This window comes from Chiloscyllium punctatum, chromosome 36 (assembly GCF_047496795.1).
Source record: "Chiloscyllium punctatum isolate Juve2018m chromosome 36, sChiPun1.3, whole genome shotgun sequence".
NCBI classification, from domain to species: Eukaryota; Metazoa; Chordata; class Chondrichthyes; order Orectolobiformes; family Hemiscylliidae; genus Chiloscyllium; species Chiloscyllium punctatum.
In genome coordinates, this window is record NC_092774.1 from 29,494,614 (window position 1) to 29,507,390 (window position 12,777).

Consider the following 12,777-nt stretch of genomic DNA (forward strand, 5'->3'; position numbering starts at 1 on the left):
ACTCTCCTCCTACCCCCACTCTCCTCCTCCCCCCCAACTCTCCTCCTCCCCCCCAGTCTGAAAAATGTCATCTTCTGTTATAAAATCTTATTTATCTCGAAGGTGCCTTGCAGCAAGTTGTGGGATTTACATATGTGTGATACCTGCAACACATTCTAAAAGATGAAAGATTACACAATCCAGGTTTGTTCAATAGATCATTTCAGTGGCAGGGCACTGTAATGATTTTTCATAAGTTCTGTGCGTTATGATCTTATCCTCCACAACCACATGATGAAGGAGCAGCGCTCCAAATGGTACTCTTTTCAAATAAACCTGTTGGACGATAACCTGGCGTTGTGTGATTTTTAACTTTGTCCAGGTTAAGGTGGATTGGCGATACTAAATTACCCATAGTGGCACGGTTGTGTAGGTTCGGGTGGATTAGTCAGGGGGTGAATGTAGAGGAATGGGTGTGGGTGGGTTACCCTTTGAGGGGTCGGTGTAGACTCGTTGGGCCGAATTGCCTGTTTCCACACGATGGGGATTTGTTGAAGGGAAGGGATTTTCCCAACTGTGCAGGGCAGCGCCGGCCGTCTGGAGCGGGCGTAATGCGGATCAGTCTGACACCGACCATAGCAGGCGCAGTGAGGGCCAGCCGGATGCTGTCCGTCCGGAGCAGGCGCAGAGAGGGCCAGCCGGATGCCGTCCATTCGGAGCAGGCGTAGTGAGGGCCAGCCGGATGCTGTCCGTCCGGAGCAGGCGCAGAGAGGGCCAGCCGGATGCCGTCCATCCGGAGAGGGCCAGCCGGATGCCGTCCATCCGGAGAGGGCCAGCCGGATGCTGTCCGTCCGGAGAGGGCCAGCCGGATGCCGTCCATCCGGAGAGGGCCAGCCGGATGCTGTCCGTCCGGAGCAGGCGCAGAGAGGGCCAGCCGGATGCCGTCCATTCGGAGCAGGCGTAGTGAGGGCCAGCCGGATGCTGTCCGTCCGGAGCAGGCGCAGAGAGGGCCAGCCGGATGCCGTCCATCCGGAGAGGGCCAGCCGGATGCCGTCCATCCGGAGAGGGCCAGCCGGATGCTGTCCGTCCGGAGAGGGCCAGCCGGATGCCGTCCCTCCGGAGCAGGCGCAGTAAGGGTCAGCTGGAGGCCGCCGTCCGCAGCAGGCGCAGCGAGGGCCAGTCGGATGCCGTCCCTCCGGAGCAGGCGTAATTCAGGTCAGTGGGACGCCGGCGTCTGGAGCAGGCGCAGTGCGGGGGCTGGGTGTTGGCCTAGGTCCGCCCTTGTGATGTCACAACGCGGAAGTGGCCCTGTCAGTTTCAGAGTGAAACTCTTTCCGTCTGGGCAACTCTTCTTCCTGGGAGCGAGAGAGAGAAGGGAGGGACATTTGTTCACTTTAGCAACTGGAATGAATCCAGGGAGGGAGCAAACTCAGCTATGAATCTTCATTACCTGGGTGAGTGAGGATGGAAGTATAGGATGGAGTTGTTTTCCCTAGCGCGGCAGAGTCTGAGGGGTGACCTTATCGACTTGTATAAAACCATCGGTAGTGTGGATCGGGTAAATAGACAAGGTCTTTTACTTGGGATAGGGGAGTCCAGGACAAGATAGTAACAAGATTTCGGGTGAGGGTGGGTGGGGTGGGCATTTAAAAGCATCCGAAGGGGCAAATATTTCACGCAGAGCCTGGTGCATGTTTGGAATGAGCTGCCAGAGGAAGTGATGGAGGTTGGTACAATTACAGCATGTAAAAGATATCTGGATGGGTGTATGAATAGAAAGGGTTCAGAAGCATATGGGCCAAGTGCTGGCAAATGGAACTAGATTAATTTAGGATATCTGGAAGATTTTGGCTGAAGGGTCTGTTTCTGTGCTGTATATCTCTATGACTCTGGCTTTCCACTAATATTTGCCACATCTGTATGTTCAGTTTCTCTCTGGTGTCAGTGTTAATGCCTTGATGTCTCATTTTGTTCCCCTCTTCCTAGGGGCATTAACCATTTTGTGTCTGGTTGTTCCTCAAGAAGCTGCATGGCAGGTTCACCCTGAATTAACATTTTTGTTTGCTTCCCAAAATCAGACCTGCTCGCTCTCAGCAGCATACCAATGTCGTGGAAGATATTAACTTTCAGGTGGAGTCATCCAAACTTCAGAGAGATGTCAGTCTTGATATTTTTGCTTTTCTGCCCCTGTAAGATCCTGAATCAATACCTTCAGGAGAATTAGTTAGAATGGAGTGAGAACAGAGAGAGAGAGTGGGATGGTGCTTTCAATTTTGTGGAATATTCTGCAGAAAGTAGAATTGCTTGTTCTGAGTTTCTATTCTGGACTGACAGTGATGACATTTGTAATCTCTTTTTACAGAGTATTTGAAGATAGAAGTTTCAAATCAACAGATGAAGGGCTTATGCCCAAAACATCAACTCTCCTACTCCTCAGATGCTGCCTGACCTGATGTGTTTTTCCAGCACACTTCTCGACTCACTGTACAGCATCTGCAATCCTTACTTTGACATCAATACCTGACAGTCACTCAATCCATCAGGACCTCAGCAATTTTCAACTTAGATTCTGTGAGAAGGAGCAAAGCTTTTTGGTTCCTGTTTCAATACATTTTCAGCATCAGTGGGATTGGATGAGAGACCCTACTGTTCAACTGCACTGAGTGTGGAGCCTGGAAGAGTGATACGGCCTGAAACGAGGAATTCACAGCGGGGAGAGGCTATACACGTGTTTGTGAGCAGCTGAAGTTTTGGCCATGGAGAATCCCGAGGAATCTCACCCTGTGGAGAAACCGTGGAAGTGTGGCGACTGTGGAAAAGGCTTCCGTGTCCCGTCTGCCCTGGAGATTCATCAGCGCAGTCACACCAGGGAGAGGCCATTCTCCTGCACCGAGTGCAGGAAGGGTTTTACTCAGGCTTCTACCCTGCTGAGGCACCAGCAGGTCCACACAGGGGAGAGGCCATTCTCCTGCCCTGAGTGCAGGAAGGGCTTTACCCAGGCTGCCTCCATGCTGAGGCACCAGCGGCGCCACACAGGGGAGAGGCCCTTCAGGTGCCCTGAGTGTGGGAAGGGCTTTACCCGGGCCTCCATCCTGCTGACCCACCAGCGGGTCCACACAGGAGAGAGGCCATTCCCCTGCCCCGAATGCGGGAAGGCCTTCAGCAATTCCTCCCACCTTCTGACCCACCAGCGTGTCCACACGCGGGAGAGGCCCTTCAGCTGTCCCAAGTGTGGGAAGGGATTCAGTCAAGTGGGCACCTTGCGGAAGCACCAGCTGCTCCACACCGGGGAGAGGCCCTTCAGCTGCCCCGAGTGCTGGAAAGCTTTCAGCGATTCTTCTGCCCTGCTGAGGCATCAGCTGGTCCACACGGGGGAGTGGCCTTTCAGGTGCCCCGAGTGCGGGAAGGGCTTTAGCGATTCCTCCAATCTCCAGACCCACCGGCGGGTCCACACGGGGGAGAGGCCCTTCAGTTGTCCTGAGTGCGGGAAGGCCTTCAGCGATTCCTCTAATCTCCAGACCCACCGGCGGGTCCACACGGGGGAGAGGCCCTTCAGTTGCCTCGAGTGCGGGAAGGCCTTCGCCTGCTCCTCCCCCTTGCGGAGGCACCAGCGAGTTCATTTGCCATCGCAGGATGATGAAGGAATGACAGCCTAGTGCCATTATCAACTGGACTAACAGCCCAGTTCTGGCGAATCCTGCCGCGGAAGAAGACGGAATTGGAATTCGGTCAGAAACCTGGAGCTCAGTATTTAACGATGAAACCATTTTTGGGGGCGAAGAAAACCCCCATCTGACTGACTCATGTCCTTTTTAGGGAAGGAAACTGTTGTTAGGGGAAACGATTCACTCAGTCGTCCCAGCTGCATTGTTTCCCTGGTCTGGCCTACGCATGACTGACTCCAGACCTACAGCAGTGTGGTTGTCAACACAGCTCCCCCCACCCATACACAGGGAGAAACTTACTTGGATACAGGGTATGGGTTGAAATTATTGAGTGAAGCAATACTTTCTATGGGTTAAGGCTGTACCAAGGATCCAGTTACAAAGGGACAACTAGATGCTAACCAATAGTAAAGTGGAGGGAGTGTGTGGGTTTTGACCTTGAGCTGTTTAAAAAAAATCAGTTACTTTTTTCTATGCCATTTTGCTAGGGGAATCTGAAGCTGTAACAAAGTTCGGTCACAATAAAGGTTACCTGAACTTACCGTCAGGCTCAGACTCTCATTGAAAGCTTTGAGCTCCAAATAGTTTTTGTTTTAAAGCTGCTCATTTCTTTCAGCCTCCTGCACTAAGTTTCCAATGTCGTGTATCAGATGGAGCAGTGAATGAGGAGCTTGTATCATTAGAAATTGCAAATTTTTCAGGAGTGCAGGTGCTGCATCGTTTCAGCAGCATTGTAAAGTTTACTGGCAGCACTGGGAGGTGTGGGATGTGTTCGCTAGAAACTGTTTTGGGGAGCCGATCTTGGACTGGGATGGATAAAGTTAAAAATCACGCAACACCAGGTTATAGTCCAACACATTTATTTGGAATCACGAGCTTTTGGAGTGCTGCTCCTTCATCAGGTAGCTGTGGAGCAGGATCAAAGCACACAGAGTTTATAGCAAAATATCACAGTGTCATGCAACTGATAGGATATATTGAACAAACCTAGATTGCTGTTAAGTCTTTAATCTTTTCGAATGGGTTGCAGATTTCCTTAATGTATAAATCTCAGAATTTCTTTTAAGTTACAATCTCATGATGACTTAAGGTTTTATAAAAATAGGTGACTTCTGAGCTCAGACAATGCATGGCAGGTGTGAGGTTTGAGTCTGTCTGTATCCCATCTTGAATCAGAATGGTTTCATTTCTAAAGTAGGAATTTATAAAATACTACATGGATTGACTGCCTGCATTAACTGTCTGCAGATTGTGTGCTTTGTTGAGCGAAATTGCATGTATCTGCAAATGTAATTCTACAAATGCAAATTCACCCCATAGATTTTATATATATGTGTGTGTGTGTATGCATGCATGTGACCTTGTGCATCAGAGTGCGCGTACCATGCTTCGTAAAGTGTGGGTGTGTTGGAGTATAAGCCTCAGGAGTTGAGAGTGTTGGGGTGTGTGTTTGAGAGGTATGGATAAAAGCAAGAGCTTGCATTTTGCTAAAATAAAGAAGTGCAGGACTTGTACAGTTAATGGGAGAGCCCTGAGTTGTATTGTAGAACAGAGAGATCTGAGGGTGTTGAGGTACATAGAAGTTTGAAAGTTGCATCATTGGTAGACTGGGTGGTTAAGAAGGCATTTAGCACACGTGCCTTCATTGTTCACACCATTGAGTATAGGAGTTGGGACATAATGTTGAGTTTATACAGGATGATGGTGAGGCTACTATTGGAGTACTGAGTACAGTTTGTCCTGTTATAGGAAGAATACTATTGGAGAGGGTTCGGAAAAGATTTGTCAGGACTGGAGGGTTTGAGTTATAAGGAGAGGCTGAGACTTCTTTCACTAAAGCAGAGGAGGTTGAGGGGTGACCTTATTGAAATATATAAAATCATGAGAGGTGTAGTAAAGTGATTAGCAAAAATAGCGAGGCGCACATATTGATATGTCGAGCTATGGGGGGGTGGGGGGAGGAGAGGTGTGTGTGTGTGGTGGTGGTGGTCATTGTGGCTCTATCCTTTTTTCTCCCATTGGCCTTTGGTCAGTTAGAAACTGTCAGTAACTTCATCTCCACAGAGTCTACTACGCGTGCTCCTCAGTGTCAGCAAAAACACCGCACATGCTTGTAGCTGTCCGCAAAAACAGCGCTACATTGTTTTGATAGACCAATGAGGAGTACGGGAGGACCAGTAGGAGTCTAGTCTTCTTGTTAAACACAGCCTATCTATTGTCTGAAGGTGGACCATTAGCTTCTCAAGCGGCTGCTGCTGCTGCTGCTTCTCTCTATGAATGAAGATTGAGATTCACCACAGACTGGAACTTCCTCTGTCCAACATCTGTGAGCACAGCGATCTCTCTTCTCTCCCCCCTCTTCTATTCTCTTTTTTTCATGCTGGGGTTCAATTTTTGACTTAAAGCAATTAAAAGCAGAGGGAGGGAATCCAGGGAGGGGACAGACTGGAAAAGTTGGTCCAGGTCTGTGTCTCAATTGGCAAACACATGGCAAATGCGTTACCTCAGTGTGAAGTTATAGCCGGTGTTGTGGAAAAAGAAAACAGCACAAAGCATTGTTTAAATGATCATATATTGGGATGTGGAATAAGTGAGGATGCAGAAGCTGGAGATCAGACTCAAAAAATGTGGCGCTGGCAGCACAGCAGGAAAGACAGCATCCGAGGAGCAGGAGAGTTGATGTTTCAGGCACAAGCCCTTCATCAGGAATGATGTGTGGATGGACAAAGAGGTCTCAGCGTTTTTTCACACCAGGAGAAATTGAGGTCTGCAGATGCTGCAGATCAGAGTTGAGAGTGTTGCTGGAAAAGCTGATTTTGGGCTGATTCTCCTGCTTCTCGGATGCTGCCTGACCTGCTGTGCGTTTCCAGCAACATGTTCTTCCACACCAATCAATGCCAGTTGTCAGACAGGTGCAGCAAGCAATGCGCAAGGCAAGTGGTATATTAGCAAGAGGCATTGAGTCCAGAAGTGGGGATGTCTTCCTGCAGTTTGGGGTCACTGAATACATTCAAGGCTGAGTTCATCTGATATTTTAAACAACAATGAATTGGATGGGTATTGGGGAAGGCAAGAAAATGGTTGTGAAGACCAGTACAGAAGAGTTAGAGTCAAACAACACAGAAACAGACCCTTATCCGAGGATGGATGTGGTGTCCCTACTTGGACAAATAGGTAGAAAACGAGCCACTAGGATATATGAACATCAACTAGCCACAAAAAGACATCACCCACTATCCCTAGTATCCTTACATATGCATGAGGAAGGACATCACTTCGACTGGCACAACACATCCATCCCAGGACAAGCCAAACCGAGACACACACGAGAATTCCTAGAAGCATCACATTCCAACCAGAATTCTATCAACAAATACATTGACTTGGATCCCATTTACACCCCCCTGAAAAAGAACAGGAAATGACATCGCCATACGAAATGATGCCACCACAGGAAATGGCATCACTGGCCCAAAGAAATCCAAACATCTAAATAGGAAGTGAGCTACACCACTGGTGTTTCATCTGGAGGCTCACTGCAGATGTTACCTAGTACAGTGATGAAAATGAAACTTCCAGCTCAGCGAGCAAACCTACATCCAGAACCTCAACCTGAGCTACAAACCTTCTCAAAACTCACCAGTTTCATGGTCCATTCTGGTTGCTGAGATTCTTCATATTGATGGATCCACTCCAATTAAACACTGGGAAGGATGAAGCTACTGCTTTCCAGTTTTTGCATCCATCTTCATTCCTGAGCTACTGCCTCCATCTCCCTCTCCCTTATAACTCTCAGATTCAGCCAGGCTGTTCATAACTTGCTGCATTGGATTCTGAGAGGAGCTTCTGACCTGTGCCAATACAAAGCCTCCTGTATCCGCCTCTGTCATCTCATTCGAGCCTGTCCCATTCTCAAAGTAGCTGCTGCTGCTGGAATCATCTTTGGTCCCTTCCTTACCTCCAGGCTTGACTACTTCAATGATGCAATCAATAATTTTACGCATTTGCCCTTCTGTAAACTTGAAATCATCTAAGACTTTGCTCTTGTTTCATGGCAACAATTTTCATTACTCTGTGGCTCATGTGTCCACTGACCTGTGCTGGTGCCAATTCAAGCAACAACCAAATTTTAAAATTCTCATTTTAGTCTTCAAATCTCTCCAATGGTTTCTCCCATCTTTATCTTTGTAATCTCCATATGTTGAGATGAGTGTGCTGCTTCAGTAGTGAGTGTCTTTGAACAGAACTTGCAGGTAATGGTCTCGAATGTAACTGATGCTCTTGACCTTCTTAACGGTAGTAGTTGGAAAGGAGCTATCTAAAGAGTTTTGACTTTCCAAACATCCTGATATTGCTTCCTTGATAATTGATTCTAACAACTTCCTATTAACAGCTGTTGAACAAACTGGTCTGCAATTTCTCACATATTGCCTCACTCCCTTTTTGAATACAGGTGTTACATTAGTATTTTCCCATTCCAGTGGATTCAGAAGATATCAGAGCAGAAATGAGGCCATTCAGCCCAGCAAGTCTGCTCCTTCACCCAATCATAGCTGAAATCAACTCCTTTCTGGCGCTTTCTCTTCGTAACCTTGACAATCAAGAATCTACCTATCTCAGTCTTAAATAAACTCAATGAATCTTTCTTAGGTCCAAGGAATTTTGGAATATTGTGACTAACGTATCCACTTCCTTTAGTACATGAGAATGTGGGCCATTAGGCCCAGGGGACCTGTCCGCCCTCAATCCTAATAGTGTACCAATCGACGTTGATTGTTTCAGTTCTACCCTTTCCACAGCCTCTGACTTGCCTGTTCCAATAGGGATAGTATTGCTGTCCTCCAATGTGAAAGCTGAGGAAAGTTTTGATTTAGCAGCTCTGCTATTTTAGTGTTCCCCATTAACTCAGCGGTATTACCTTCCAAGGGACCAACATTTACTTCAGCGATTTTGTTCCCTTCAGCATACCAATAGAAGCTCTTGCTATTCTTTTTGATATTTTGTGCTGGGTTTATTTCGCAATTTAACTTACCTATTTTTATTGATTTTATTCGTATCCGTTTGTTTATGTCTGAAAGATTCTCAATGCTTCAGCCTTCCAGAGGTCTGGAATAACATTTCTGAAAATTGAAAGAAAGTACGTTCAAACTTAAAAGAAACCCACCTTTCAAGTGGCTGAGGGCGGGGAAAACGATCGCCCCGCCCCCATTGTCTTCGAATTCTTGGAGGACTCCTCCAACCGCGCCACTTCGGCGGGTGATGACGTCACCAGGAGGGACCCCGCCCCCTGTGAGTTGGCGCATGTGCAATGGGACAAAGACCGTGTTACTGAGTGTGGGAGAGGAATGGCGCCGGCGGCTGAAGGAACAAGAACAGGAGCCGCTGGAAAAGCTGAGCAGGTCCGGCAGCTCGTGTCGGGAGAAATGTGAGGACGGGTTTCGGGTCCCGGTGATCCTCCTTCAGGACAGGACCAGGTTTCAGAAACATCCCGGGGAGGTCGCCAGGCCCGAGCGCCAAGACCTGGCTCCTGCCCCCGGGGAGAGGAGACAGTGAGACAGGGTAGGATTGGGAACCGCGGGAGGAGGGAGACTGGGGAGTTTATAAACTCCTAGGGGGAGGCCTGAGGCCTCCAATAGAAGCCCCACAGGCCCAGTGTTTACTTCACCGGCGAAGGAGCTCTCGGGTTGCCCGGGCAACCGGCCGCCATCTTTGTGAGGGTCAGGCGCATGTTGTCTTGGGGCGGGGTTGTTGGATTGTTGTATAATATTGATCTCCTCTGTACTTTGATCTTGAATATTTTTTAAATGTACACTGGCTTCAATTTATGAATTCTAAGTACAGAAGCAAAATATAAACATCTCCTTACATGGATCCCAACATATGCATAGGAGCTAAGACTGCCTCAAGATTTACTGAGGTGCTGAATCAATAGCTCTTTCCCTTTTGATTAATGAAGGTGGTGCCCAGCAGACTGCTGCTCACAGCCTGTTCTGTCAGTCTTTATGGGAGAGATACGATAGCAAAACCCGTGTAGCCAAGTAATTTGAAGTCTCACTTTGGTGCTTTAATCCCCTCAAATTCAGCATAACGTCAAGGCTGTAGGTGTACCAGACTCCCTAGGACAGCCAGGATGGATAACAAAGAGGAGAGCTGAGGTGTTATCCTCGTCAAGCCTGTAACTTCTGCAAAAAAGACCATCAAGTTAGTTAAATGCAATGTCCCCTTCAGCAATCCCACGCTGACTCTTCCTAATCCACCTTTCCCCATAAAACTACAAATTTTGACCAGAATAACTATTTCTGCTTTTCCACCAAATTTAAACTGGCTGCCCTGTCATTGCTGAGTATATGTTTACAACCTTTCTTAAACAAGGCTACAATGTTTGCAGTTTTTCAGTCACTTCCTCCAATTCCATGGAGGACCGTTGAATTATGGTGAGTGCTCCCACAATTTCTGTCGTCCCTTTCTTCAAGATCCTTGGATACATTTCATCGAGTCCCAGTGCCTTGTCAACTTCTAAGTGCCAACAGCTTATCGAAGACTACTTTCATATTAATTTTAAACTTATACAGTGACAAAGTCACCTTGTTGGTTTCCCTGTAAAAATTAGTTAGAGCAGAGTGAGAACAGAGGGGGAGAGAGAGTGGGATGGTATTTTCAATTTGTGGAAGAATAATATTCTGCAGAAAGTAGAATTGCTTGTTCTGAATTTCTACCCTGCACTGACAGTGATGAATTTTATTATTTCTTTTTGCAGCGTATTTGAAGATCTGAAGACAGAAGTTTCAAAATGAACAGGTGTAAGCGTTATGCCAGAAACATTGACTCTCCTGCTGCTCGGATGCTGCCTGACCTGCTGTGCTTTTCCAGTGCTGCGTTTTTGGACTCTGACTCTCCAGCGACTGCAGTCCTCACTTTGACATCAATGTCTGACAGTCACCCAATCCATCAGGACCGCAACAATTTTCAACTATGATTCTGTGAGAAGGAAACAAGCTTTTTGGTTTTTGTTTGAGTACTTTTTCAGCATTAGTGGGACTTGATGAGAGACCCTACTGTTGCAGTGCACTGAGCGTGGAGCGTGTAACAGCTATACGGCCTGAAAACAGGAATTCACAGCAGGGAGGGGCTGTACATGTGTTTGCATACAGCTGAAGCTTCAGCAATGGAGAAACCATGGAAGTGTGGTAACTGTGGGAAAAGTTTTCGTGCCCTGTCTGTCCCGGAGACTTATCAGCGCAGCCACACCGGGGAGAGGCCGTTCTCCTGTCCAGTGTGTAGGAAGGCCTTCAGCAAATCCTCCGACCTGCTAAAGCACCACCAGGTCCACAGAGGGGAGAGGCCATTCAGCTGCCCTGAGTGCGGCAAGGCCTTCATGAATTCCACCGCCCTGCTGACCCACAAGTGGGTCCAGACAAGGGAGAGGCCCTTCAGCTGCTCAGAGTGTGGGAAGGCCTTCAGCAATTCCTCCGACCTGCTGAAGCACCAGCGGGTCCACACAGGGGAGAGGCCATTCTCCTGCCCTGACTGCGGGCAGGCCTTCGGTGATTCCTCTGCCCTACTGACCCACCGGCGGGTCCACACAGGACAAAGGCCCTTCAGCTGTCCTGACTGCGGGAAGGCCTTCAGCAAATCCTCTGACTTGCTGAAGCACCAGCGGGTCCACACGGGGGAGAGGCCGTTCTCCTGCCCAGAGTGTGGGAAGGCCTTCAGCTATTCCTCTGCCCTGCTGGCCCACAGGCGGGTCCACACCGGGGAAAGGCCCTTCAGCTGCCCCGAGTGTGGGAAGGCCTTCAGCAGTTCCTCCTACAGGCTGAACCACCAACGGGTCCACACGGGTGAAAGGCCTTTCAGCTGCTTAGAGTGCGGGAAAGCCTTCAGCAACTCCTCCAACCTGCTGACCCACCGGCGTGTCCACACGGGGGAGAGACCCTTCAGCTGCCCCGAGTGCGGGAAGGCCTTCAACAGTTCCTCCCACCTGCTGACCCATCAGCGGGTCCACACGGGGGAGAGGCCGTTCCCCTGCACAGTGTGCGGGAAGGCCTTCAGCAATTCCTCCAACCAGCTGAACCACCAGCGGGTCCACACGGGCGAGAAGCCCTTCACCTGCTCTCGGTGTGGGAAGGGTTTCACCCGCTCCTTCAACCTGCGGAGCCACCAGCGAGTTCACATGCCATTGCAGGAGGATTGAAGGAGCAATGGGTTGGAGGGGTTGGTAGTGGTGTTGGGTGGGGAGAGTGTGTGCGCTTTGACCTTGAGTGTTTTAAAAAAAACCCTACTTTTTCTATGCCTTTTTGCTGGGGGGAATCTGAAGCTGTAACAAAGTTAGGTCATAATAAAAGTTACCTGAACTTAATGTTGGGCTCAGGCTCTCATTCAAAGCTTTGAGCTCCAAATGGTTTTTGTTTTAAAGCTGCTCATTTCTTCCAGCCTCCTGCACTAAGTTTCCAATGTCATGTATCAGATGGAGCAGTGAATGAGTAGATACTATTGTTAGAAATTGTAAATTTTTCAGGAGTGCAGGTACTGCACCATTTCCTCAGCACTGTGTAAAGTTTCCTGGCAGCAGTAAAGTGTGTGGGCCGTGTTCACGAGAAACGATGTGGAGGAGCCGGTGTTGGACAGGGGTGGGTAAAGTTAAAAAGCACCAGGTTATAGTCCAGGTTATTTGGATGCACGAGCTTTCAGAGCACTGCTTCTTCATCGGGTAGCTGTGGAGCAGGATCATAAGACACAGAATTTATAGCAAAAGATCACAGTGTCATGCAACAGAAATGATATATTGAAAAAAACCTGGATTGCTGTTAAGTCTTTCATCTTTTAGAATGGGTTGCAGGTTTTGGTTCATTAATGTGTAAATCCCAGAACATTTTTTAAGTCACAGTCTCGAGATGACTTCTGGTTTTATAAAAATAGGTGACATCTCAGCTCTCAACGTATGAAAGGTGTGAAGTTTGAGTGTGTCTGTATCTGAAGCTTGAATCAGACTGGTTCCATTATCAACGTAGGAATTTATAAAATAATACATGGATTGACTACCTGCTGATTTCTGCTCTGAAAGCACACATCGAATGTATCTGCAAATGCAAATTCACCCCATAGACCCATGTGTATGTGTTTGCATGCTTGGTAA

The 12,777-nt window shown here is 48.2% G+C and overlaps 1 protein-coding gene across 1 annotated transcript; it reads left to right on the plus strand.

Annotated features, from left to right (window-relative positions):
• Positions 1–1,279: 1,279 nt before the first annotated feature.
• LOC140460320 (uncharacterized) lies at positions 1,280–12,000 on the plus strand. Its single transcript, XM_072554792.1, has 3 exons — positions 1,280–1,433; positions 2,342–3,554; positions 11,182–12,000. The coding sequence occupies exons 2-3, from the start codon at positions 2,736–2,738 to the stop codon at positions 11,833–11,835; spliced, it is 1,473 nt and encodes a 490-aa protein (XP_072410893.1). The 5' UTR covers positions 1,280–1,433; positions 2,342–2,735; the 3' UTR covers positions 11,836–12,000.
• The last annotated feature ends 777 nt before the right edge of the window (positions 12,001–12,777 follow it).

What these genes read in the sequence shown, in the direction of transcription:
- LOC140460320 (XM_072554792.1), top strand. Translation starts at nt 2,736, where the DNA reads ATGGAGAATCCCGAGGAATCTCACCCTGTGGAGAAACCGTGGAAGTGT. An exon ending in GTTGCCTCGAGTGCGGGAAG is followed by an intron (nt 3,555 to 11,181) that starts GCCTTCGCCTGC and finishes GACTGCGGGCAG; the next exon opens with GCCTTCGGTGATTCCTCTGC.